We start from the raw sequence: 24974 nt of genomic DNA, 5'->3' as shown, positions 1-24974 counted from the left end.
TAGAGGCACGAGCCATGACACCCAGTCCTGTTTTTATTTTTTCAGACAGCGCCTCACTCTGTCGCCCAAGCTGGAGTGCAGTGGCATGGTCCTGGCTCACTGTAAACTCTGCTTCCCAGGCTCAGGCTCAAGCAATCCTCCCACCTTAGCCTTCCAAGTAGCTCGGACTACCAGCATGCACCAACACACCCGGCTAATTTTTTTGTGTGTTTTTTGTGGAAACAGGGCTTCACCATGTTGACCAAGCTGGTCTTGAACTCCTGGGCTCAACTGATTCACCTGCCTTGGTCTCCCAAAGTGCTGGGATTAGAGACATGAGCCATCACACCCAACCAAATGTTACAGTTTTTTGTGAATTAGTTTTACATCACATAGCATAGTCTCATTCAAATATCCCCTCTTAAAAAAAGTTAAAAGACACTATATGGGAAAAAATTATGTTGAACTGAAGTGGAACAAAGAGGAAATTATCATCTCATGTATGCATTAAGATCATCTCATAAATTATTTTAGACAAAATTAAGCAGATAAATTGGGCATTAAAAATAAAGACCTGCTTTTGGCCAGGTGTGGTGGTTCATGCCTATAATCCCAGCACTTTGGGAAGCCAAAGCGGGCGGATCACCTGAGGCCAGGAGTTTGAGACCAGCCTGGCCAACATGGCAAAACCACAAATCTACTAAAAATACAAAAATTAATCAGGTGTGGTGGCATGCACCTGTAATCCCAGATACTCGAGAGGCTGAGGCACAAGAATCACTTGAACCCAGGAAGCAGAGGCTGCAGTGAGCTGAGATCACGCCACTGCGCTCCAGCCTGGGCGACAGAGTGAGACCCTGTCTCAAGAAAAAAATAAAGACCTGATTTCGTAAGTATGAGTCAGTAGAAAGTCAGACACAGACACATATACGATCATCCTTAGTATTATCTTATTCAAGAATAATAGCTACTTGTAGGTAAAAGCTCAAATATTTCACTCCAGGAAAATACCCAGAAGGGACGAAGGTAAGGTAGGAGAGGACCAGAACAACTATACAGCCAATACCTGGCAGAAGATTCAAAATGTAATGAACAACACAGATGATAATGGGATGAACAGAGAGTTGCTCCCTTCATGGGCCACTAAGGGTTAAACACTGCCTCTTCCCTATAGCATAATTGTTTCTTCACACAAAATAACCACTGTTATGCTATTACTCCATTATTCCTTTTAAATACTTACTATCATCTCCAACAGGACCTGCTGAACACTGTGCTGGAGGGTCCCGTGCCAGATCATTCAATTCCTACAGAAAAAAGAAAGAAAAGAAATATATTCAACATAAATGTACCTTTTATCCATTACTAAAGTTTATATTGTTACCAATATTCTCTGTCCTGCTGGTGAAACTCTTTTAAGAGCATTCCTTCAGAGTAAGAGATGAGTAGACTGGTGAATCTTTAAGGTATTTTGGATTCTTCAAGGCAATGTGTGTTTTTTTAAAGTGGGTCATTTTTGCTTTGTTCAGAGCTTAGTAAATAAATACAATGAGGAAGGTAAAACATGTATTACAGGCAGGGCGCGATGGCTCACACCTGTAATCCCAGCACTTTGGGAGGCTGAGGCGGGCAGATCACTTGAGGTCAGGAGTTTGAGACCAGCCTGGTCAACAAGCCTGTCTCTAGTGAAGATAGAAAAAATTAGCTGGGCATGGTGGTACATGCCTGTAGTACCAGCTACTCAGGAGGCTGAGGCAGGAGAATCCCTTGAACCAGGGAGGCGGAGGTTGCAGTAAGCCAAGATTGCACCACTGCACTCCAGCCTGGGCGATAGAGCGAGACTCCATTTCAAACAAACAAACAAAAAACATGTATTATGTATTAAAGAGCCAAAAATACTGTTTTTTGTTTGTTTGTTTGTTTTTTGAGACGGAGTCTCGCTCTGTCGCCCAGGCTGGAGTGCAGTGGCGCGATCTCAGCTCACTGCAAGCTCTGCCTCCCAGGTTCACACCATTCTCCTGCCTCAGCCTCCAGAGTAGCTGGGACTACAGGCGCCCGACCCAAACGCCCGGCTAATTTTTTGTATTTTTAGTAGAGACAGGGTTTCACTGTGTTAGCCAGGACGATCTCAATCTCCTGACCTGGTGATCCGCCCACCTTGGCCTCCCAAAGTGCTAGGATTACAGGCGTGAGCCACCGCGCCTGGCCAAAATTGTTTTAATGTAAACATCTCATTTATTATTTTTCAAAAAAAAATTTAAGGCCAATTTTTGTACCTCAAAACTATTAGGTTACACTTGGGACACGCTCCTAGTCATAAATGTTCCAAAATTATACTGGACCATCTGACAAGTTGATACGTTTTCAGTGAAAGTCCACTACCAGTGTTCTAAAAGTAGAAAAAACTTTGAAAGAATATATTTTAGGCTGGGCACAGTGGCTCATGCTTGTAATCTCAGCATTTTGTGGTTCCGAGGCGGGAAGATCACCTGAGGTCAGGAGTTCGAGACCAGCCTAAGCTGGTGAACATGGTGAAACACCATTTCTACTAAAAATACAAAAATTAGCCGAGCGTAGTGAGTGCATGTCTATAGTCCCAGCTACTCGGGAGGCTACGGCAGGGGTATTGCTTGAACCCAGGAGGCAGAGGTTGCAGTGAGCCAAGATCATGCCACTACACTCCAGCCTGGGACAAAAGAACGAGACTTCGTCTGGGAAAAAAAAAAAAAAAAAAGAATATATTTTAAAAGGCTGACTGAAGTAATAAAAGCCACGATAAAGCTTTGTAGTTCCCAGGAGCGATGGCTCACACCTGTAATCCCAACACTTTGGGAGGCCAAGGCGGTGCCAATCACTTGAGGCCAGGAGCTTGAGACCAGCCTGGCCAACATAGCAAGACCCCGTCTATACTAAAAAAATACAAAATTAGCTGGGAGTGGTGGCACATGCCTGTAATCCCAGCTACTCGAGAGGCTCAGGTAGAAGTAATGCTTGAACCCAAGAAAGGGAGGTTGCAGTGAGCCGAGATCATGCCACTGCACTCCAGCCTGGGCAACAGAGGGAGACTCCATCTCAAAAAAAAAAAAAAAAAAAAAAGCTTTGTAGTCAAGAGACTGGTCTACCTGTAATAATGCTTTACAACCAGTTACCAGCTTCTCAGCTTTTTAAACATAAAAGCCCAGAAACTTGAGACTTATTGGCTGGGGATGCCTGAAAAATCACAAGAAGGAAATCATACTATATTCCATTTCCCCTCACCTTGGTTTTTGAGACAAAAAGAAAGTTCTCAAGAAGAACTAGTTTTGATTATATTTCAAAACTACAACAGTAAAAACAGTAAAGTCTAAGATTTTTTTAATCCAAAAACCATTTAGACTCTTACGTTGTTTCATCCTGTCTGTGAGCTTGGAGTACAAAGCGTAAAGTACAGAAATAAAGTTTGAAAAAGGGCCAGGCACGGTGGCTCACGCCTGTAATCCCAGCACTCTGGGAGGCTGAGGTGGGCAGATCATGAGGTCAGGAGATCGAGACCATCCTGGCTAACACGGTGAAACCCCATCTCTACTAAAAATATAAAAAATTAGCCAGGCATGGTGGCGGGTGCCTGTAGTCCCAGGTACTCGGGAGGCTGAGGCAGGAGAATGGCATGAACCCGGCAGGTGGAGCTGGCAGTGAGCCAAGATCACGCCACTGCACTCCAGCCTGGGCGACACAGCGAGACTCTGTCTCAGAAAAAAGAAATAAAGTTTGAAAAAAAGGTGGCTCTGGGTTGAGATAACGATTAACTTACTCAAATATCTCAAATTTTGGATTTTCTGTCTCTAAAATAGAGATTTTCTGCCCATCTCAAGAAAAAAAGTAATAGCCTACTGTATAGTTCCCATTCTCAAATATTACTGACAACACAGGTTGGTATAACTAAGAACACCTGGCTTTATTTAAGACACTGCTATAGCAACAGGTTGTTATTAAAATATAACTTGAATTTAACAATTTAACAATTGAATTGAACAATTCTGAAGTCCTGCCATGTTCATTAAGTAGAATTTTACTTTTGATTTCGCTTTAATCTTTTGCCCCTTTCAAACTGAGTTACTTTTTTCCATGCTGAATGACATCAAGGTTTTTAACTCAAGAGCTAAGATTTATCTAAGCAGAATACAAGATCCATCAGTCCATTTCAGGAGCCAATATAATTTTAAAACCCTAAGCCAAACTTAGGCTAATAGACATTTAACACACTCATTCTTTTTTTTTTTTTTTTTTTTTTTTTTGAGGCGAGGTCTCGCTCTTTCGCCCAGCCCGGAGTGCAGTGGCACAATCTCGGCTCACTGCAAGCTCTGCCTCCCAGGTTCACGCCGTTCTCCTGCCTCAGCCCCCCGAGTAGCTGGGACTACAGGTGCTTGCCACTGCGCAAGGCTAATTTTTTGTATTTTTAGTAGAGACGGGGTTTCACCGTGTTAACCAGGATGGTCTCGATCTCCTGACCTCGTGATCCGCCCGCCTCGGCCTCCCAAAGTGTTGGGATTACAGGCGTGAGCCACCGCACCCGACCAACACACTCATTCAACACTTCCTTGGCTGATGGTACTGACACAGCTGAATCTCAAAAGCATACTGCTAAGTGAAAGAAGCCAGACATAAGGCTACATGATGTCCATTTATATGACATTCTAGAACAGGCAAAACTAGTGACAGAAAGCAGATCCATGGTTCCAGTGGCTGGAGGGAGTTGGAGGGGGGAATAACTATAAAAGAGACATGAAGAAAATTTGAGGAGTGATAGAAATGCTCAAAATCACTATTTTGGTAGAGACTGGACAACTATATGTATATCTGTCAAAACTCAAATTGTACACTAAATTTTACTGTAATACTGTATCTCAAAGTTGTTTATTATTATTATTATTATTATTTTTTTTTTTTTTTTTTTTTTTTTTTTTTTGAGATGGAGTCTCGCTCTGTCTCCCAGGCTGGAGTGCAGTGGCGCAATCTCGGCTCACTGCAAGCTCCGCCTCCCGGGTTCACGCCATTCTCCTGCCTCAGCCTCTCCGAGTAGCTGGGACTACAGGCACCCGCCACCACGCCCGGCTAATTTTTTGTATTTTTAGTAGAGACAGGGTTTCACCGTGGTCTCGATCTCCTGACCTCGTGATCCGCCCGCCTCGGCCTCCCAAAGTGCTGGGATTACAAGCGTGAGCCACCGCGCCTGGCCTCTTTTTCTTTTTTTAACCAACTGGGTCTGTGCAAGAATTATCCTGACTATAAATGTGGATTAAAACAGCAAAATTGTCTCCCCTCCCCTTCTCTTCTTTCTTCTTCCCTCTGTGGCCCGGGCTGGACTACACTCGGCTCGCTGCACACTCCCTGCGTCCGGCTCCCGTGATTCTCCTACCCTGCCCTGCGGGCTGCCTGGGACTGTCAGCACGCGCCACCACCCCTCCCTGGTTTTTCTCCTTTGGCTGAAGGCGCGGTTTCGCCATGTCGGCCAGGCTGGTCTCCAGCTCCTGACCTCGAGTGGTCTGCCCGCCCCGGCCTCCCGAGGTGCTGGGACTGCAGACGGAGGATCGCTCACTCGGTGCTTGGTGTTGCCCGGGCTGGAGTGCGGTGGCGTGGTCTTGGCTCGCTGCAGCCTCCGCCTCCCAGCCGCCTGCCTTGGCCTCCCAGGGTGCTGGGATTGCAGCCTCTGCCCGGCCGCCGCCCCGTCTGGGAGGTGGGGAGCGTCTCTGCCTGGCCGTCCCGTCTGGGAGGTGAGGAGCGCCTCTGCCCAGCCGCCACCCCGTCTAGGAAGTGAGGAACGTCTCTGCCTGGCCGCCCATCATCTGGGATGTGAGGAGCGCCTCTGCCCGGCCGCCCCGTCTGGGAAGAAGTGAGGAGCGCCTCCGCCTGGCCGCCCCGTCTGGGAAGTGAGGAGCGCCTCCGCCCGGCCGCCCCGTCTGGGAAGTGCGGAGCGCCTCCGCCCGGCCGCCCCGTCTGGGAAGTGAGGAGCGCCTCCGCCCGGCCGCCCCGTCTGGGAAGAAGTGAGGAGCGCCTCCGCGCGGCCGCCCCGTCTGGGAAGCGAGGAGCGCCTCTGCCCGGCCGCCCTGTCTGGGAAGTGAGGAGCGCCTCTGCCTGGCCACCCATCGTCTGGGATGTGAGAAGCGCCTCTGCCCGGCCACCACCCCATCTAAGAAGTGAGGAGCGCCTCTGCCCGGCCACCACCCCATCTAGGAAGTGAGGAGCACCTCTAACTGGCCGCCCCGTCTGGGATGTGGGGGAGCACCTCTGCCTGGCCGCCCCGTCTGGGAGGTCTACCACAGAGGCCAGAAGCAATGTGGGGGCTGGACGTGGTGGCTCACGCCTGTAGTCCCAGTACTCTGGGAGACCGAGGCAGGTTGATCACTTGAGGCTAGGAGTTCGAGACCAGCCTGGCCAACATGGCGAAACATATGAAAAACACAACTGACAAACCAGCCAACCAACCAAGCGACAACAAAACAGGTCTACCCTGGAGTCATACTCTAATTTTTTCTATTTTCCTCCCTTTCTGATCCTTTATCCCACTTTCTTTTTCTTCCTCTTCCTTCTCCTTCTTCTTTGTCAAATAGAGGATTGAGTTATTATCATTGATTCATACAAAGTCCCTCTCTCATTTATTTTCTTTAATTCCCACCCCCCATTTCTATTCCCCGTCTTCCCATGTGCAACCTTCCTAATATGTTTGATATGCATCTTTTTGTTTGTATGTACTTTTAGAAAATGTTTATTGTTTTGTGTGCAAAAAAAATAAAAAAAATAAAAATAAAATTGTCATCATGGCTGGGCACGGTGGCTCACCTGAGGTCAGGAGTTCGAGACCAGCCTGGCCAACATGGCAAAACCCTATCTTTACTAAAAGTACAAAAATTAGCCGGGCATGGTGGGGGCTCCTGTAATCCCAGCTACTCAGGAGCCTGAGGCAGGACAATCGCTTGAACCCGGGAGGCAGAGGTTGTAGTGAGACAACATCATGCTACTGCGCTCCAGCGTGGGCAACAAGAGTGAGACTCCGACTCAAGAAAAAAAAAAATGTAATTTGGGGTGTAATCTAAATAGTGAAAACCCAATTACGGCAAATAAACATACAATCTGTAAAACTGATATCTCTACATCATGATGAAAACTGAAGTTGAATCTTAAAATGTAATAAAGGCATTGATCTAGTCGGAACATGTGGGCAGAAAAAAATAATACCCAAATATATCAGGCTGTGTTTTAACAGTTGGCTTTAAACCTATACATTAATTTCAACTTTCTATTTTATGAGAAAGAACAATAGGGAAATAAAGTACAGCCAGTTCTCTGTGTCTATGGGTTCCACCAACTGTGGGTCAAATACACTGGGGAAAAATGATGTCTGTACTGAACATGTGCAGACTTCTTTGGTCATTATTCCCTAAACACCATAGCATAACAACTATTTACAGAGCACTTACACTGTATTAGGTTTTATAAGTAATCTAGAGATGACTTAAAGTATACAGGAAGATGTGCACAGGTTATACGCAAATACTATGCCATTTTATATCAGGGACTTGAGCATCTGTAGATTTTGGTATCCATGGAAGGACCTGGGACCAACCTTTCATGGATACTGAGGGAGGAATGTATATATAATTATGTTTAGAAAAAAGTGATGGGGTAAAGAACTTTGACAGTTAAAGTAGAACATTCTCAATTTATAAAAACATTACTGACCGGGTGCAGTGGCTCACACCTGTAATGCCAGCACTTTGGGAGGTCGAGGTGGGTGGATCACCTGAGGTCAGGAGTTCAAGACCAGCCTGGCCAACATGGTGAAACCTGGTCTCTACTAAAAATACAAAAACTAGTCGGGTGTAGTGGTGCGTGCCTCTAATTCCAGCTACCCAGGAGGCTGAGGCAGGAGAATCACTAGAACTCGGGAGGCAGAGGCCGCAGTGAGCAGAGATCGTGCCACTGCACTCCAGCCTGAGCAATAGAGACTGTGTCTCAAAAAAAAAAAAAATTTTAAGGAAAAAAAAAACAGATAATTAAAGTAGAACACCGAAACTCTGAAAGCCTAAGACATATATATCAACACTATAGCAAAAATAAACCCTCTAAATTCCTTGAGGGGAAGGCATCCTTCAAGGGATGTGCAGATTTCCCTTTCACTATATCCTTGAGTAGGCAACTTGAGCTATTAGTCGGTAAAAATTAACGCTTCTTTACAAGCTATTTTTAAACCACCCTCCTTCCCCAATCATAACAATTATGAAACAAAATAAAAATAGCATGGGAAAGATTTGTTTACCCTGTTGGTCCTCACCCTATGGCGTTAAGGTGAAAGGAACACGATGGGAAACCGAGAGAGGTTATAATTAACTTTGTAGAAAAATGGCTCTAAAGTCAAGTTTTAGTAGTCTGAATATTGCTATACAAATCAAGGCTTTTTGGTGGTTAAAATCACACTATGAAAATATTTAAACACAGATTATGATTCATAGCATTGTAATTTCAGGGCTGGGTATGGTGGCTCATGTCTGTAATCTCCACACTTTGAGAGGCTAAGGTGGGAGGATGGCTTGAGGCCAGGAGCTCCAGACAAGCCTGGTCAACACAGTGAGACTCTTATCTCCACAAAAAAAAATTTTTTTTAAATTAGCCCAGCATGGTGGAGGGAGCCTGTAGTCCTAGCTACCTGGGAGGCTGAGGTAGGAGGATTGCTTGAGCCCAGGAGTTCAGGGCTACAGTGGATCGTGCCACTATACTCCAGCCTAGGCAACAAAGTGAGACCCCACCTCTAAAAAAAAAGTACATATTTTAATATAGGTTTTAATGTTGTATGTTACATATGTGTTTATTACATACATCAATACATATGTATTTGTATATGTTATATATAACAATGTATACATTATGTTACATATTTTACATATTAAAACATATATTAAAATATGTATGTATATATAAAATTTCAGGGTCACGAGATCATTTAGACCTATTCCCAATTTTATAAGAAAACAAAATACAAAGTATCTAACCCAAGGGTAAGGACTTGAGTGTTCTGCTATACCATGGTTCTTTAAATCTGGATCTAAAATATTAGAAATGTACAAGTTAGAAATGTCTGAGAATCGGCAGGGTGCAGTGGCTCATGCCTGTAATCCCAGCACTTTGGGAGGCTGAGGCGGACAGATCACAAGTTCAAGAGATCGAGACCAGCCTGGCCAACGTGGTGAAACCCTGTCTCTACTAAAAATACAAAAATTAGCTGGGCGTGGTAGCGCTTGCCTGTAGTCCCAGCTACTCAGGAGGCCGAGGCAGGAGAAATACTTGAACCCGGGAGGCGGAGGTTGCAGTGAGCCGAGATCACACCACTGCACTCTAGCCTGGGTAACAGAGCGAGACTCTGTCTCAAAAAGAAAAAAGAAAAAAGAAATGTCTGAGAATCTACATGTTATTTGGGAAATTAAGCTGAACCTCTTTTAAGATTACTGAAACTCTTTTAAGATTACTGAACTGTGGCCGAGCCTGGTGGCTCATGCCTGTAATCCCAGCACTTTGGGAGGCCAAGGTGGGCAGATTACGAGGTCAGGAGATCAAGACCCATCCTGGCTAACACAGTGAAACACCATTTCTACTAAAAATACAAAAAATTAGCCGGGCGTGGTGGCATGTGCCTGTAGTCCCAGCTACTCGGGAGGCTGAGGCAGGAGAATCGCTTGAACCCAGGAGGCAGAGGTTGCAGTGAGCCGAGGTCATGCCACTGCACTCCAATCTGGGCAACAGAGCAAGACTCCATCTCTTAAAAAAAAAAAAAATTACTGAACTGCAAAGAAAACAGTTAAACCAGTAGTTCTCAAAACTGAGATACTGACACAGCAGAATCACCATCACAAGGAAGCTTACTAGAAATACAAATTCACAGGCTCTACCCCACAACTACCAGGTCAGAAATTCTGAAGTAGAGCCAAACTGTTCTAACAAGGCCTCAAGGAATTATAATGCACACCAGAGCTTATTACTTTTATGTCTGATGAGTTAAGGAGCATCAGAGACAAAAGGTGATACTAGAAAACTCACTACCAAGAAGATTTGAGGGGAAAGCAAGGGAGCGCAAAGGGCAAAATGGCACAAACTGGAAAAAGAGATGAGACTTAGAAGGCCAAGGTGTGTTCCAGGTTTTCTTTTTTTCCTTTTTTTTTTTTTAAGACAGAGTTTTGCTTTGTCACCCAGGCTAGACTGCAGTGGAGCAATCTTGGCTCACTGCAATCTCTGTCTTTCCCAAGTTCAAGCAATTCTCCTGCCTCAGCCTCCCGAGTAGCTGGGATTACAAGCGCCCACCACCAGGCCCGGCTAATTTTTGTACTTTTAGTAGAGACGGGGTTTCACCATGTTGGCCAGGCTGGTCTTGAGAATTCCTGACCTCAAGGGATCCACCCGCCTCGGCCTCCCAAAGTGCTGGAATTACAGGCATAAGCCACCGTGCCCAGCCCTAGGTTTTCAAGACAGATTGAAGGGGAGCAGTCTGTCATTACTACAGTACATGCATTCTCCCTGCCTCACTCCTATCTTAACTAGGGTTGCAACAGAAACAATTTAATTTTTACTACTTGCTTATGTTCCCAGCATAACATTTAAGCTAATATTTGAAAATAACTGCTTACATATTTTAAAATTATGAATTTTTAAAACTCAGGAAATATTAGTAACTCATAATTAACTTATATGAGTTTGAAAGACATAATTTCTGACAAATCAAATTATCTGGAGCTGACAGACTTAATCCCTTAGCACTTTCATTTTCTATTTCTCTCTTAATATTGTTGCCTTCTAGTATAAAGACAGACAAACCGATGGAAACATGTATCAATATCAGTCTCTCCCTGAACTAACTATAAGCAGACATGGTAAGCTTATCTGAGATTAAACTTTGTATTCCCACTAAAAAGATTCAAAGCAACTAAAAGTATAGAAAATACCCACCATGGGCCAGGTGCGGTGGCTCACGCCTGTAATCCCAGCACTTTGGGAGGCCAAGGCGGGTGGATCACCTGAGGTCGGGAGCTCGAGACCAGCCTGACCAGCATGGAGAAACCCTGTCTCTACTAAAAATACAAAATTAGCTGGACATGGTGGTGCATGCCTGTAATACCAGCTACTTGGGTGGCTGAGGCAGGAGAATTGCTTGAACCCAGGAAGTGGAGGTTATGGTGAGCCAAGATTGCACCATGCACTCCAGCCTGGGCAACAACAGCGAAACTCCGTCTTAAAAAAAAAAAAAGAGAAAGAGAAAATGCCCACCATAGGTCGGGCGCAGTGGCTCACACCTGTAATCCCAGCACTTTGGGAGGTTGAGGCGGGCGGATCACCTGAGGTCGGGAGTTCGAGACCAGCCTGACCAGCATGGAGAAACCCCCATCTCTACTAAAAATGCTTAATTAGCTGGGCGTGGTGGCGCATGCCTATAATTCCAGCTACTCAGGAGGCTGAGGCAGAAGAATCACTGGAACCCAGGAGGCGGACATTGCAATGAGCCAAGATAGCGACACTGCACTCCAGCCTGGGCAACAGAGCAAGACTACGTCTCGAAAAAAAAAAAAGAAAAAGAAGAAGAGAAAATACCCACCATGAACCTACAACCCAGCTTTGCCCAGTCTTAACATCGCCATACTAGCTTTGGATCTAGGTCCCCTGTGTACCCTCCCAGAACTGATTAATACCCTAAATATACAGTGTTTATCATTCCCATGCATTCTTTTATACGTTTTTCTAAGAGTCCATAAACAAGACAGTACTGTTTACATGTTTTTAAACTTTTATTTAGATAGCGTTACATGGCATGTATTCTTCTGTACTTTGCTTTCCCTCAAAATATTGAGATATTTTTCCACGAAGATACATAGGTAGATCTAGTTTGTTCCTTTTCCTTTCCTTTTTTTTTTTTATTTTTTTGAGACAGTCTTGCTCTATCGCCCAGGCTGAAGTGCAGTGGTGTGATCTCAGCTCATTGCAACCTCTGCCTCCTGGGTTCAGGCGATTCTCCTGCAGCTACCTCCCAGGTAGCTGGGATTACGGGCATCCACCACCACGCCCAGCTATTTTTTGTATTGTTAGTAGAGACGGGGTTTCACTATGTTGGCCAGGCTGGCTTGTTCCTTTTTCTACTACTGTTTATTCTGCTATTCTATGTCTAAACCACAACAGATCCTTTATTTCCTATTTTTCACTATCACAACGATTTGGTAAGTATTTTTGTACACATGAGTACTAGGTAAACACCTCACTTTAACTAGAAAGTACCAACCCCCAGCCGGGTGTGATGGCTCATGCCTCTAATCCCAGCACTTTGGGAGGCTGAGGAGGACGGACCACGAGGTCAGGAGATCGAGACCATCCTAACACGGTGAAACCCCGTCTCTACTAAAAATACAAAAAATTAGCCGGGCGTGGTGGTGGGCGCCTGTAGTCACAGCTACTCGGGAGGCTGAGGCAGGAGAATGGTGTGAACCTAGGAGGCGGAGCTTGCAGTGAGCCAAGATTGCACCACTGCACTCCAGCCTGGGCGACAGAGCAAGACTCTATCTCAAAAAAAAAAAAAAACAAAAAAAAAACAAAGTACCAACCCCCACTTTTAAATTATAATTTCCTTGTCAACCCTATAGTTAATGTTTCATACAAGAAATGATTTGCTATTTAATTTTGCTATTAAGTTGAGATGTTTCAACTATTAAAGCCATTTTCTTCTAAATAAATCACTACTATCTAAGTGTATTTTTAAAACTCTAGACAGCCTTCATTTCAATAATTGTTTCCATCAAAACAAACACTGTATGCAACTGTTGTTGTTTTTTGGTTATTTTTTTGAGACAGGGTCTTACTCTGTCACACACACTGGAGGATCTCGGCTCACTGCAACCTCCACCTCCCAGGTTTAAGCAATTCTCCCACCTCAGCCTCCCAAGTAGCTAGGACTACAGGCACACACCAACATGCCCGGCAAATTTTTGTACTCTTTGTTAGAAACAGGGTTTCACTATATTGGTCAGGCTGGTCTCGAACTCCTGACTTCAAGTGATCTGCCCGCCTTGGCCTCCCAAAGTGCTGGGAATACAAGCACAAGCCATCGTGCCTGGGCAATTTTTTTTTTCTTTAAGAGACAGTCTTGCTCTGTCACCCAGGCAGGAGTGCAGTGGCCTGATCATAGCTCACTGTATCCTTGAATTCCTGGGCTCAAGTAATCCTCCCACTTCAGCCTCCCAAGTAGTTGGGATTACAGGTGCAAACCAAAGATGCTCTGCTAAGAAGATTATTTAAAGAAAGAGAGGCTGACTATGGTGGCTCATGCCTGTAATGTCAGCACTTTGGGAGGCCAAGGGAGGATAGCTTCAGCCCAGGAGTTTGAGACCAGCCTGGGCAACATAGGAAGACTTTGTCTCTACAAAACATTTAAAAATCAGCTGGGCATGGTGGTGTGCACCTGTAGTCCCAGCTATTCGGGAGGCTGAGTAGCTGGAACTACAAGCAGGAGGATCTACACCTGGGAGGATCACTTGAGCCCAGGAGGTCGAGGCTGCAATGGGTAGCCACTGCACTTCAGCCTGGGTGACAGGGCAAGACCCCATCTCAAAAAACAAAAGAAGTTACATCAGGTTCCAGGAAATCCTTTAAAAATACAATCTGTGTGACAATGTTGACAGCTTCCAGTAGTGATCAAATATACAGCTAATACTTAATTTTTGGATTACAATATTTTCTCTAGGTAAAAAAGAATTTTCTCATGAAGCCTATCACTTTTAATGATATGCTATATATATTAGCAAAATTTGTCATTTATATAATCTAATTTGTTGTACTACTAAATTTAGATAAAAATTAAAAGCTTACACTATCACAACCCAGAAAGTAAAGCTAAACAAGGCCCAGCCTGGCCAACATGGTAAAACCCATCTCCACTAACAATACAAAAATTAGCCAGATATGATGGCGCATTCCTGTAGTCCCAGCTACTTGGGAGGCTGAGGCAGGAGAATCGCTTGAATCTGGGAGGCGGAGGTTGCAGTGAGCTGAGATCGCGCCACTGCACTCCACTCCAGCCTGGGCGACAGAGCAAAACTCCGTCTCAAAAAAAAAAAAGGCTAAAACAAGGCAAGGCAGGTGCAGTGGAGGCTGAGGCAGTAAGACTGCTTGAGGCTAGGAGTTCAAGATCAGCCTAGGCAACAGAGCAAGACTCCATCTCTACAAAATAGAAACATTTAGCCAGGCATGGTGGTGCACATCTGTAATCCCAGCCACTTGGGAGGCTGAGGCTGGGGGATCACTTGTGCCCAGGAGTTGGAGACTGCAGTGAGCTACAGCGAGACAGGACTAGCTGGATTTCCTAGGCCAACTAAGAATCCCTAAGCCTAGCTGGAAAGGTGACCTCGTCCACCTTTAAACACGGTGCTTACAACTTAGCTGATACCCGACCAATCAGAGAGCTCACTAAAATGCTAATTAGGCAAAAACAGGAGGTAAAGAAATAGCTAATCATCTACTGCCTGAGAGCACAGCGGGAGGGATAATGATCGGGATATAAACCCAAGCATTTGAGCCAGCAACGGCTACTCTCTTGGGTCCCCTCCCTTTGTATGGGAGCTCTGTTTTCACTCTATTTCACTCTATTAAATCTTGCAACTGCACTCTTCTGGTCCATGGGTTTTTTTTTTGTTTTTTTTTTTTTTGAGATGGAGTCTCGCTCTGTCGCCCAGGCTGGAATGCAGTGGTGCGACCTTGGCTCACTGCAAGCTCCGCCTCCCAAGTTCATGCCATTCTCCTGCCTCAGCCTTCCGAGTCGCTGGGACTACAGGCGCCCGCCACCATGCCTGACTAATTTTTTTATTTTTAGTAGAGACAGGGTTTCGCCATCTTAGCCAGGATGGTCTCGATCTCCTGACCTCGTGATCCGCCCACCTCGGCCTCCTAAAGTGCTGGGATTACAGGCGTAAGCCACCATGGCCTGGTCCATGTTTGTTACGGCTTGAGCTGAGCTTTCACTTGCTGTCCACCACTACTGTTTGCTGCCATCGCAGACCCGCTGCTGACTTCCATCCCTCCGGATGCAGCAGGGTGTCCACTGTGCTCCTGGTCCAGTGAGGCACCCATTGCCACTCCCAATCAGGCTAAAGACTTGCCATTGTTCCTGCATGGCTAAGTGCCTGGGTTCGTCCTATCGAGCTGAACACTAGTCACTGGGTTCCACGGTTCTCTTCCGTGACCCACAGCTTCTAATAGAGCTATAACACTCATGGCATGGCCCAAGATTCCATTCCTTGGAACCTGTAAGGCCAGTAACCCCAGGTCAGAGAACACGAGGCTTGCCACCATCTTGGAAGTGGCCCACCACCATCTTGAGAGCTCTGGGAGCAAGGACCCCTGGTAACACTATGATAGTGCCACTGTACTTCAGCCTAGGCAACAGACTGTCTCTAAAAATATTTTTTATAAAAACTAAACAAGGCACTATATTGTATTTATGCTGATAAAACAAATGGTCTAAAATTCTGTTTAACAAAAGAAGATGCTGATTACCCTAATGTAAAACAAGTAATTCAACATAGACATTTTAAAGAAAAATTTTTTTTTTTTTTTTTTTTTGAGATGGAGTCTTGCTCTGTCGCCCAGGCTGGAGTGCAGTGGCAAGATCTCGGCTCACTGCAAGCTCCGCCTCCCGGGTTCACGCCATTCTCCTGCCTCAGCCTCCCAAGTAGCTGGGACTACAGGAGCCCGCCACCACGCCCGGCTAATTTTTTGTATTTTTAGTAGAGACAGGGTTTCACTATGTTAGCCAGGATGGTCTCGATCTCCTGACTTCATGATCCGCCCACCTCGGCCTCCCAAAGTGTGGTGATTACAGGCGTGAGCTACTGTGTCTGGCCTAAGAAAATTCTTTTTTAGATTTATCATTGACCTTAAATACAAAACCAGATCTACACTTGAAGAGGGGGTGGAGGGTGTTAGAATCAGAAAGTCACAGAATAAGGTCTATCACTGTTAAGTAGGAAAAGTCAGCTATGGGAAAAGCAGTTTTAAAGTCAGTGAGTTCCATCTTATAAGTTATTTATATCCAATAAACTGCAGTTTAGACATTAAAATTTGCCTACCACGTTTAAAGTTTCACAAAGGAGAAACCAATATGAAATCCTGAGATTTAAAAAAAAAAATTCTAAGCTAGACCCCAGATAATCTTTATCTATGTTCACAACAGCAGTTATGGTTTTAAAACATCAACACTAAACATTTGCAATTAAAAAGAATAGACTTATCTTTCTTAGGATGAAAAAAATCTTAACTCTTATTCTCTATGGGCCTCCTTTTCCTAGGAAGCTATTTTATTAACTGTACTATACAAATCTAATATCATATATGGTACTATATAGCTATATATTTTTTCTTTTTTTTTTGAGACAGTCTCGCTCTCTGGAGTGCAGTGGCACAATCTCGACTCACTGCAATCTCCACCTCCCGAGTTCAAGTGATTCCCCTCCCTCAGCCTCCCTATGTTTCATTTTTAATTTATCCACAACTACCAAAAGTTAACCTCTGCACAAACTCATCTCTACCCCTTTAATGTTTAATTATGACTCCTTGAATGAGAGACAAGGTATATCATTCTTCACCGCATTCTGTAGAGACTGGAACATGAGAGGCACTCAAATGTCTGAGTGGGTTAATGCTTAGTAGGGTACCAAGCAGAATTAGTGCTCAAATACTTACAAAGGCACATAAAAAATTTCCAAAAGGAAGTCTAGTCCATTCAGCCCAATCACCAATAGCGTCAGGAAACAGAAAGTCTATAGGCCAGGCACAGGGACTTATGGCTATAATCTCAGCACTCTGAGAGGCTGAGGCTGGAGGACTGCTTGAGCCCAGGAGCTCGATATCAGTTTGATCAACAAAGTGAGACCCTGTCTCTACAAAAAATTAACACCACCACCAAAAAAAATTAGCCGGGATGTGGTAGCACATTCCTGTAATCCTAGCTACTCAGGAGGCTTAGGCAGTAAGATTACTTGAGCCCAGAAGTTTGGGGCTGCAGTGAGCTATAATCTCACCACTGTACTCCAACCATCTTGGGGGATGGGGTAAAACTCTGTCTCAAAAAAAAAAAGACCTGCACGCGGCCAGGCACCGTGGCTCACACCTGTAATCCAAGCACTTTGGGAGGCTGAGGTGGGTGGATCACGTGAGGTGTGGAGTTCAAGACCAGCCTAACCAACATGGAGAAGCCCTGTCTCTACTAAAAATACAAAATTAGCTGGGCGTGGTGGTGCATGCCTGTAATCCCAGCTACATGGGAGGCTGAGGCAAGATAATCGCTTGAACCCAAGAGACGGAGGTTGCAGTCAGCCGAGATCGCGCCATTGCACTCCAGCCTGGGCAACAAAAGCGAAACTGTGTCTCAAAAAAAAAGTTAGTTTATAGTGACATACACAATGTATTACGATGTAATTACTGAACTTCAATGAAAAAGGTGTTTTGGGCTAGGCACGGTGGCTCACGCCTGTAATCCCAATACTTTGGGAGGCCGGGGCAGGTGAATCACCTGAGGTCAGGCATTCGAGACCAGCCTGACCAACATGGTGAAACCCAGTCTCTGCTAAAAATACAAAAATTAGCTGGGTGTGGTGGCGCATGCCTGTAATCCCAGCTACTAGGGAGGCTGAGGCAGGAGAATCGCTGGAACCCAGGAGGCGGAGGATGCAGTTAGCCAAGATCACGCCATTGCACTCCAGACTGGATAACAAGAGCGAAACTCTGTCTCAAAAAAAAAGAAAAAGAAAAAAGTGTTTTGGGGTAAATGTGGAAAACATGAGAGAACAAGGAGTTTCTTTGAGTACTTTAGCAACCACTGAGACGGAAATGTGTTATGAAGAGAATATAGTCATGCTAAACTTAACAAAAGGCACACATTCTGAGAAACGTGTAGCTGTAGGAACATCAAAGTGTACTTACACAAACCGAGATGGTATAGCCTAGGCCACATGGTATACAGCCTTATTGCTCCTAGGCTAGAAACCTATACAGCATATTACTGTGCTGAATACTGTAGGCAACTATAACACAATGGTATGTGTATCCTAAATATATCTAAACAGAAAAGGTATGGTAAAAACATGGCGAAAAAAATGTAAAAAATGGCACACCTCTATAGGGCACTCACCATGAACAAAGTCTGCAAGACTGGAAGTTGCTCTGGATGAGTCCGTAATGAGTGAATGTGAGGGCCTAGGATATTACTGATTATTGTACACTACTGCAGACTTTATAAACACTATACACTCAGGCTATAATAAACTATTTTTTTAATTTACTTTTTCAAAAAAGGAATTACACTACAACAGCTGTGTCACTAGGCAACAGGAAGTGTTTGGCTCCATTATCTTGTGGGACCACTGTCATAATATCGTCTGCCATTGACCAAAATGTCATTATGTGGCATATGACCATATTCTCTATCCATTCAAGAACCTTTCCTATTTTACCTTTAACTATCCTTTGCTCATTTCACAACTTCTTCTTTTCTCTTCCTTTTTTTTTTTTTTTTGAGATGGAGTCTCGCTCCATCGCCCAGGCTAGAGTGCAGTGGCATGATCTCAGCTCACTGCAACCTCCACCTCCTGGGTTCGAGCAATTCTCCTGCCTCAGCCTCCCGAGTAGCTGAGACTACAGGCGCCTGACACCACGCCCAGCTAATTTTTGTATTTTTAATACAGACAGGGTTTCACCTTGTTGGCCAGGTTGGTCTCGAACTCCTGTCCTCAGGTGATCCACCCACCTCCGCCTCCCAAAGTTCTGGGATTACAGGCGTAAGCCACCGCACCTGGCCAACTTCTTTAAATTGACAAAATTGTATATATTTATCATGCACAGCATGTTGTTCTGAAATATCAATATATTGTAGAATGGCTAAACTGAGCTAATTAACATATGTATTACTTCACATACTTACTTCTTTTGGTAGTGAAAACACTTTAAAAAATCCACTCTCAGCAATTTTTAAGAATATATTGTTATTGGCCGGGTGCGATGGTTCATGCCTGTAATCCCAACACTCTGGGAGGCTTAGGCAGGTGGATCACCTGAGGTCAGGAGTTCGAGATCAGTCTGGCCAACATGGTGAAACCCCGTCTCTACTAAAAATACAAAAATTACCCGGGTGTGGTGGCACATGCCTGTAATCCCAGCTACTAGGGAGGCTGAAGCGGGAGAATCGCTGGAACCCAAGAGGCAGAGGATGGAGTGAGCCAAGATCACGCCATTGCACTCCAGCCTGGGCAACAGAACGAGACACCATCTCAAAAAAAAAAAAAAAAAAAAAAAAAAATCGAATCTAAACCGCTCCAAAATCTGAAACTTTTTCTGAGTGCTGACATAATGCCACAAGTAGAAAATTCCACACCTGGTCGCATGTGGTAGGCAGCAGTTAAAACGCTGTCAAATTTTATTTTATGAACAAGATTATTTAAAATATTGTGTAAAGGCCAGGCACGGTGGCTCATGCCTGTAATCTCAGCACTCTGGGAGGCCGAAGTGGGAGGATCACTTGAGGTCAGGAGTCCAAGACCAGCCTGGCCAACATGGTGAAACCCCGTCTCTACTAAAAATACAAAATTAGCTGGACGTCACCTGAACCCAGGAAGTGGAAGTTGCAGTGAGCTAAGATGACACCACTGCACTCCAGCCTGGGTCACAGAGCAAAACTCCGTCTCAAAAAAAATTGTGTAAGGCCTATAATCCTAGCACTTTGGAGGCCAAGGCAGGAGGATGACTTGAGTCCAGGAGTTCAACACCAGCCTAGACAACATAGTGAGGCCTTGTCTCTACAAAATTAGCTGGGCGGCAGTGCCTATACACCTGTACACCACAGTGCCTGCAGTCCTTGGGAGGATGGCTTGAGCACTGGAGTTTAAGACTGCAGTCAGCCATGATCACACCATTGCATCGCACTCCAGCCTGGGCAACAAAGTGAGACTCTATTTTCAAAAAAAAAAAAGAAAAAAAAAAACAAAAAAAACAGCTGGCGCAGTAGCTCACACCTGCAATCCCAGCACTTTGGGAGGCCAACGCGGCCAGATCACAAGGTCAGGAGTTTGAAACCAGCCTGACCAACATAGTGAAACTCTGTCTCTACTAAAAATACAAAAACTACCAAGGCACGGTGGCGTGCGCCTGTAATCCCAGCTACTCGGGAGGCTGTGGCAGGAGAATAGCTTGAACTCAGGAGGTGGAGATTGCAGTGAGCCAAGATTGCGCCACTGCACTCCAGCCTGGGCGACAGAGCGAGACTCCATCTCAAAAAAAAAAAAAACCAAAAAAAAAACGTATTTGTTGGGTTACTGACACCCTCTTCTGTAACACTAATCACACATGTACCATAGTACAAAGCTTGAGAAAATGTGGTGGTGGGGGGAGATGAATGCTAATATCATTAACTTGGTGTGTTTCTGTGCTACTTAATATAGCTGGATAGTGGAGACCTTAAAGAGATGCCAATTGGCTGGCCAGGAGCGGGTGCAGTGGCTCATGCCTGTAATCCCAGCACTTTGGGAGGCCAAGGCAGGTAGATCATCTGAGGTCAGGAGTTCGAGACCAGTCTGACCAATATAATGAAACCCCGTCTCTACTAAAAATACAATAATTAGCCAGACGTGGTGGCATGCACCTGTAATCTTAGTTACTCGGGAGGATGTGACAGGAGAATTGCTTGAACCTGGGAGGCGGGGATTGCAATGAACCAAGATCACGCCATTGCATTCCAGCCTGGGCAACAAGAGTGAAACTCCATCTCAAAAAAAAAAAAAAAAAAAAGATGCTAACTGCCATCCTGTTTTCTACTATACTCTGTAAAACTATGATCACCCAAAAGAACCTGCATGAACTATTTTTAGTAAGAAGCATATAGGTAAGTTTCAGTACTCTGATATTTTGAAATATAATATGTAAAAACTGTTAACCTAAAACTGTAAATCCTTGAAACTTAAAAGTAATATTTTTCATGGACTTTTACTCTTTCAAAGCACAGTTGGTTAAGTTTCTGTTTTACAAACTCTCCAACACTAACCTAGAGTGTTCAAAATGATGAGTCTGACCACGGTTACCACAGTCTTCCTACAGACAGATAATCTCTATAAGATGGGTAGATCAATAGTCACATAAACTGTTAAATTTTACTATGCTACAAGACTGGCTATTTGCAAAATTCATATGAATAACATAAGAGAAAAAAAAAAAAAATTCAAGTTAAAAAAAAAAAAAAGCCAGATCCAAGTTTCAAGCCTAGGAGTATATCTCAGAATAATTATTCAAAACACCAACTGACAGAGATTTTTGTGGCTCCCTGGAACATTCCAGCCTCCAAAACTAGACATGAGACACTATTAACAAAAATGTGAACAGGTACATCTAAAGAAATGTCTTTTTAAAATTACATTTTATGTAAGCTTAGAGATGGGAGCCCCTTTGTTGACAATGAAAGCACCCGAGATGGCATTTAATCAAGTATCATCTACTACAGTAATAAAAAGAATTTACTGACTGGGCGCGGTGGCTCACACCTGTAATCCCAGCACTTTGGAAGGCTGAGGCGGGCAGATCACGAGGTCAGGATATTGAGACCATCCTGGCTAACAAGGTGAAACCCCATCTCTACTAAAAACACAAAAAATTAGCCGGGTGTGGTGGCACGCGTCTGTAGTCCGTCTCAAAAAAAAAAAAAAAAAAATCATCTTTGGGTTACGTTGATGGGCAAGTTTAATGACAAGTGGCCATATAAGACACGAAAGAGAAGACACATACAGAGAAGGTGATACAAAGATGGAGGCAGATGCTGGAGTGACGTAGCCACAAGCCAAAGGAGCCAAGGAATGCTGACAGCCACCAAAGTTGGAAGAGGCAAGGAAGGATTCTCCCCTACAACATCCAGGGGGAGTATGGACCTGAAGACAGACTGACTTTAGACTGCTGGCCTCCAGAACTGTGAGAGAATATAGTTCTGTTACTTTAAGCCACCCGGTTTGTGGTAATTTATTATGGCAACCCTAGGAAACTAATACAGATGGTATAAATATGTAAACATTTAATCTAAAGAAAATCATTTACTCCATTAGTGTGCTATTATTTTAAGAAATCTAAAACTCCTACCACCGAGGCTTTTGTAAAAATCAACTTTGATTTCAAGGCTCGTCTTGAGTCAAGATCTCGCTCTGTCACGTAGGCTGGAGTGCAGTGCAGATTATAGCTCACTGCCGCCTTGAACGCTAGGCCTCAAGAGATCCTCCTCTTCCACCTCAGTCTTCCCAGTAGCTATGACTACAGGCGTGTGCCACCAAACCTGGCTAAGTTTTGCAGTTTTTGTAGAGAAGGGGTCTTGCTGAATTGCTCAGGCTGGTCTCCCAGCCAAGTGATTCTCCCACCTTGGCCTCCCAAAGCACTGAGATTATAGACATGAGCCACTCTACCCGGCTAATTTCAAAGTTTTTCCCTGACATAAGCCCTTAAGAATTTAGCAAAGCAATTCTATCGCTTATATTGGCATGATGCATTACAGGTGGTGGGGTTAGTGCTCAAAGGATAGCAGCAGACACTTCTATAATAAGATAATGTTTAAGAGAATTGATTTCACAATTCTAGACCTACAAAAATATCACATGTATTAAAAACATATTAAGGTGACAGTATTTTGAAGTTTGCTGAAGAATACTGGGATTCAATCCCTTTTTTAGTTTAGAAATATTATAAGACTTCATTCTTTTCACATTCAGGTTTTTTTTTTTCTTTTTTTGCTTGGGGTGACGATGTAGTAAAAGTGAAACATATATTTAACACTGACACCTAAGATTTCGAGATTATACCAATTCTGTAGGTCAACATTATTGGCATGTTAAGACACCATGATAATATTTAAAAACTTAAAAAAAGTCCACCAAATCTAAGCCCCTTCCCTCTGTAATGTCCCTCTAGTGCCCTCTATTGACAAAGCCCAACATTTTGTTCACTGCAAAGGTGAAAGAGTCCAGCTCTTCACCAGCTCAAATATAAACTTCAGAAGTTATTTAGTCAAAGCAGAGCAAGTACTGGAGGGTGAACTTGGAGCCGACTAATAAACTGCTAAGTGGCAGGGGTGTTTCAGTATTTGTTCTTTTTTATTGGTAATGCTCCAGTATATGGATTTTCTACATTTTGTTTATATATTCAGCTAATGATGGATATTTGAGCCAAGCACATTTGTAAAAAATAACAACAAAATTACCTTTTATATAGTCCATAAATGCTAAACCTTCTTCTGTCTAATCTTCCCCACAGGCTTGCAGGGTATAATTCCCATTCTACACACAGGGAAGCTGAGGCTCAAGAAAATTCGCGAAGTGACTTGCCTAAGGCCACAAATGCTCCAAAATTCCACTTTCTTTTCTTTTCTTTTTTTTTTTTTTTTTTTGCCACGCCACCTGATACTGGCATTCACTGAATGTTGTTGGCAAACACGGAATACCATGCTTTAGGTACTAGGAATACGAAGAATAAGACAAGAACTTTGCCCAGGAGAGTTCGGTCTAAATGGGGGAATAATCAATCATGTCTACACACTAAGAAACAATTCTACAGTTGAACTCTGACTGCCTGTATGCCTCATGCATGCTTCCTAGAGAAGCCATTTCTGCTGGGTCCCCAAGTATGAATAAAGAATTTAGGAGGTAGGGGTGGGGTGAGAAGAAGAGATTCTCTGTATAAGCAAAGGCACTGAATAAAGACCGAAGAGAACATGATTCTAGGAAGGACCAACTACAAGTGTTACAACTACAGCAGCATTCCCCAGGAGATACTAATTACTAATATATATTATAGTAATAAAGACAGTAATATTTTTGCTCTAAATTTTACTTTTTTTTTTTTTTTTTTGAGATGGAGTTTCACTCTCGTTGCCCAGGCTAGAGTGCAGTGCGCAATATCAGCTCCCTGCAACTTTTGCCTCCCAGGTTCAAGCAATTCTCCTGACTCAGCCTCCTGAGTGGCTGGGATTACAGGCCCCCGCCACCATGCCCAGCTAATTTTTTTTTTTTTTTTTTGCATTTTTAGTAGATACGAGGTTTCACCATGTTGGCCAGGCTGGTCTCAAACTCCTGACCTCAGGTGATCCACCTGCCTTGGCCTCCCAGAGTGCTAGGATTACAGGCCTGAGCCACTGCACCTGGCATTTTTTTTTTCTTTTTTGAGATAGAGTCTCGCTCTGTTGTCCAGGCTGGAGTGCAGTGGCTCAATCTGGGCTCACTGCAACCTCCGGCTCCTGCATTCAAGCAACTCTTCTGCCTCAGCCTCCCAAGTAGCTGGGATTACAGGCACCCACCACCACGCCCAGCTAATTTTTGTATTTTTAGCAGAGCTGGGGTTTCACCATGTTGGCCAAGCTGGTCTCTAACTCCTGACCTCAGGCGATCCACCTGCCTTGGCCTCCCAAAGTACTGGGATTAACAGGCATGAGCCACGGCGCCCAGCCAATTTTATCACTTTTAACACGTTTTTAAGAAATACTACGTATTTCTTAATTTGCCTCAAGAAAATTGCACACCAGAAAGCAAATGATGCCTACATTTGACTTTCCATCTGTGTTCTGAGGTATAAACAGCATTTAGTCTCCAGCATTGTCTATTTGACCATCACAGATCTATCCTATGTTTCTTATCATAATTCAATATATATTTGAGAAGTTATTGCCAGGCATGGTGGCTCACACCTGTAATCCCAGCACTTTGGGAGGCCGAGGCAGGTGGATCACTTGAGGTCAGAAGTTCAAGATCAGCCTGGTCAACATGGTGAAACCCCATCTCTACTAAATATACAAAAATTAGCTGGGCATGGTGGCGGTCACCTGTAATCCCAGCTACTTGGGAGGCTGAGGCAGGAGAATCGCTTGAACCTGGGAGGCGCAGGATGCAGTGAGCCAAGACCATGCCATAGCGCTCCAGCCTGGGCAACAA

At 44.2% G+C, this 24974-nt stretch overlaps 1 protein-coding gene across 2 annotated transcripts in view; it reads right to left on the bottom strand.

Annotated features, from left to right (window-relative positions):
* UBE2D2 (ubiquitin conjugating enzyme E2 D2) overlaps positions 1–24974 on the bottom strand; it is a 66771-nt gene that overhangs the window by 28018 nt on the left and 13779 nt on the right. For both annotated transcript variants that reach the window (XM_032158052.2, XM_058441272.1), the window contains exon 2: positions 1223–1286. In XM_032158052.2, coding sequence (XP_032013943.1) covers positions 1223–1286 — 64 coding nt within the window. The remainder of the gene's footprint in view (positions 1–1222; positions 1287–24974) is intronic.

The sequence above is a fragment of the Hylobates moloch genome, unplaced genomic scaffold, assembly GCF_009828535.3.
Source record: "Hylobates moloch isolate HMO894 unplaced genomic scaffold, HMol_V3 SCAFFOLD_6, whole genome shotgun sequence".
In the NCBI taxonomy this organism is placed as follows: domain Eukaryota; kingdom Metazoa; phylum Chordata; class Mammalia; order Primates; family Hylobatidae; genus Hylobates; species Hylobates moloch.
The sequence above is the reverse complement of the archived record's forward strand: the minus strand, read 5'-3'. Positions and strand labels throughout refer to the sequence as shown.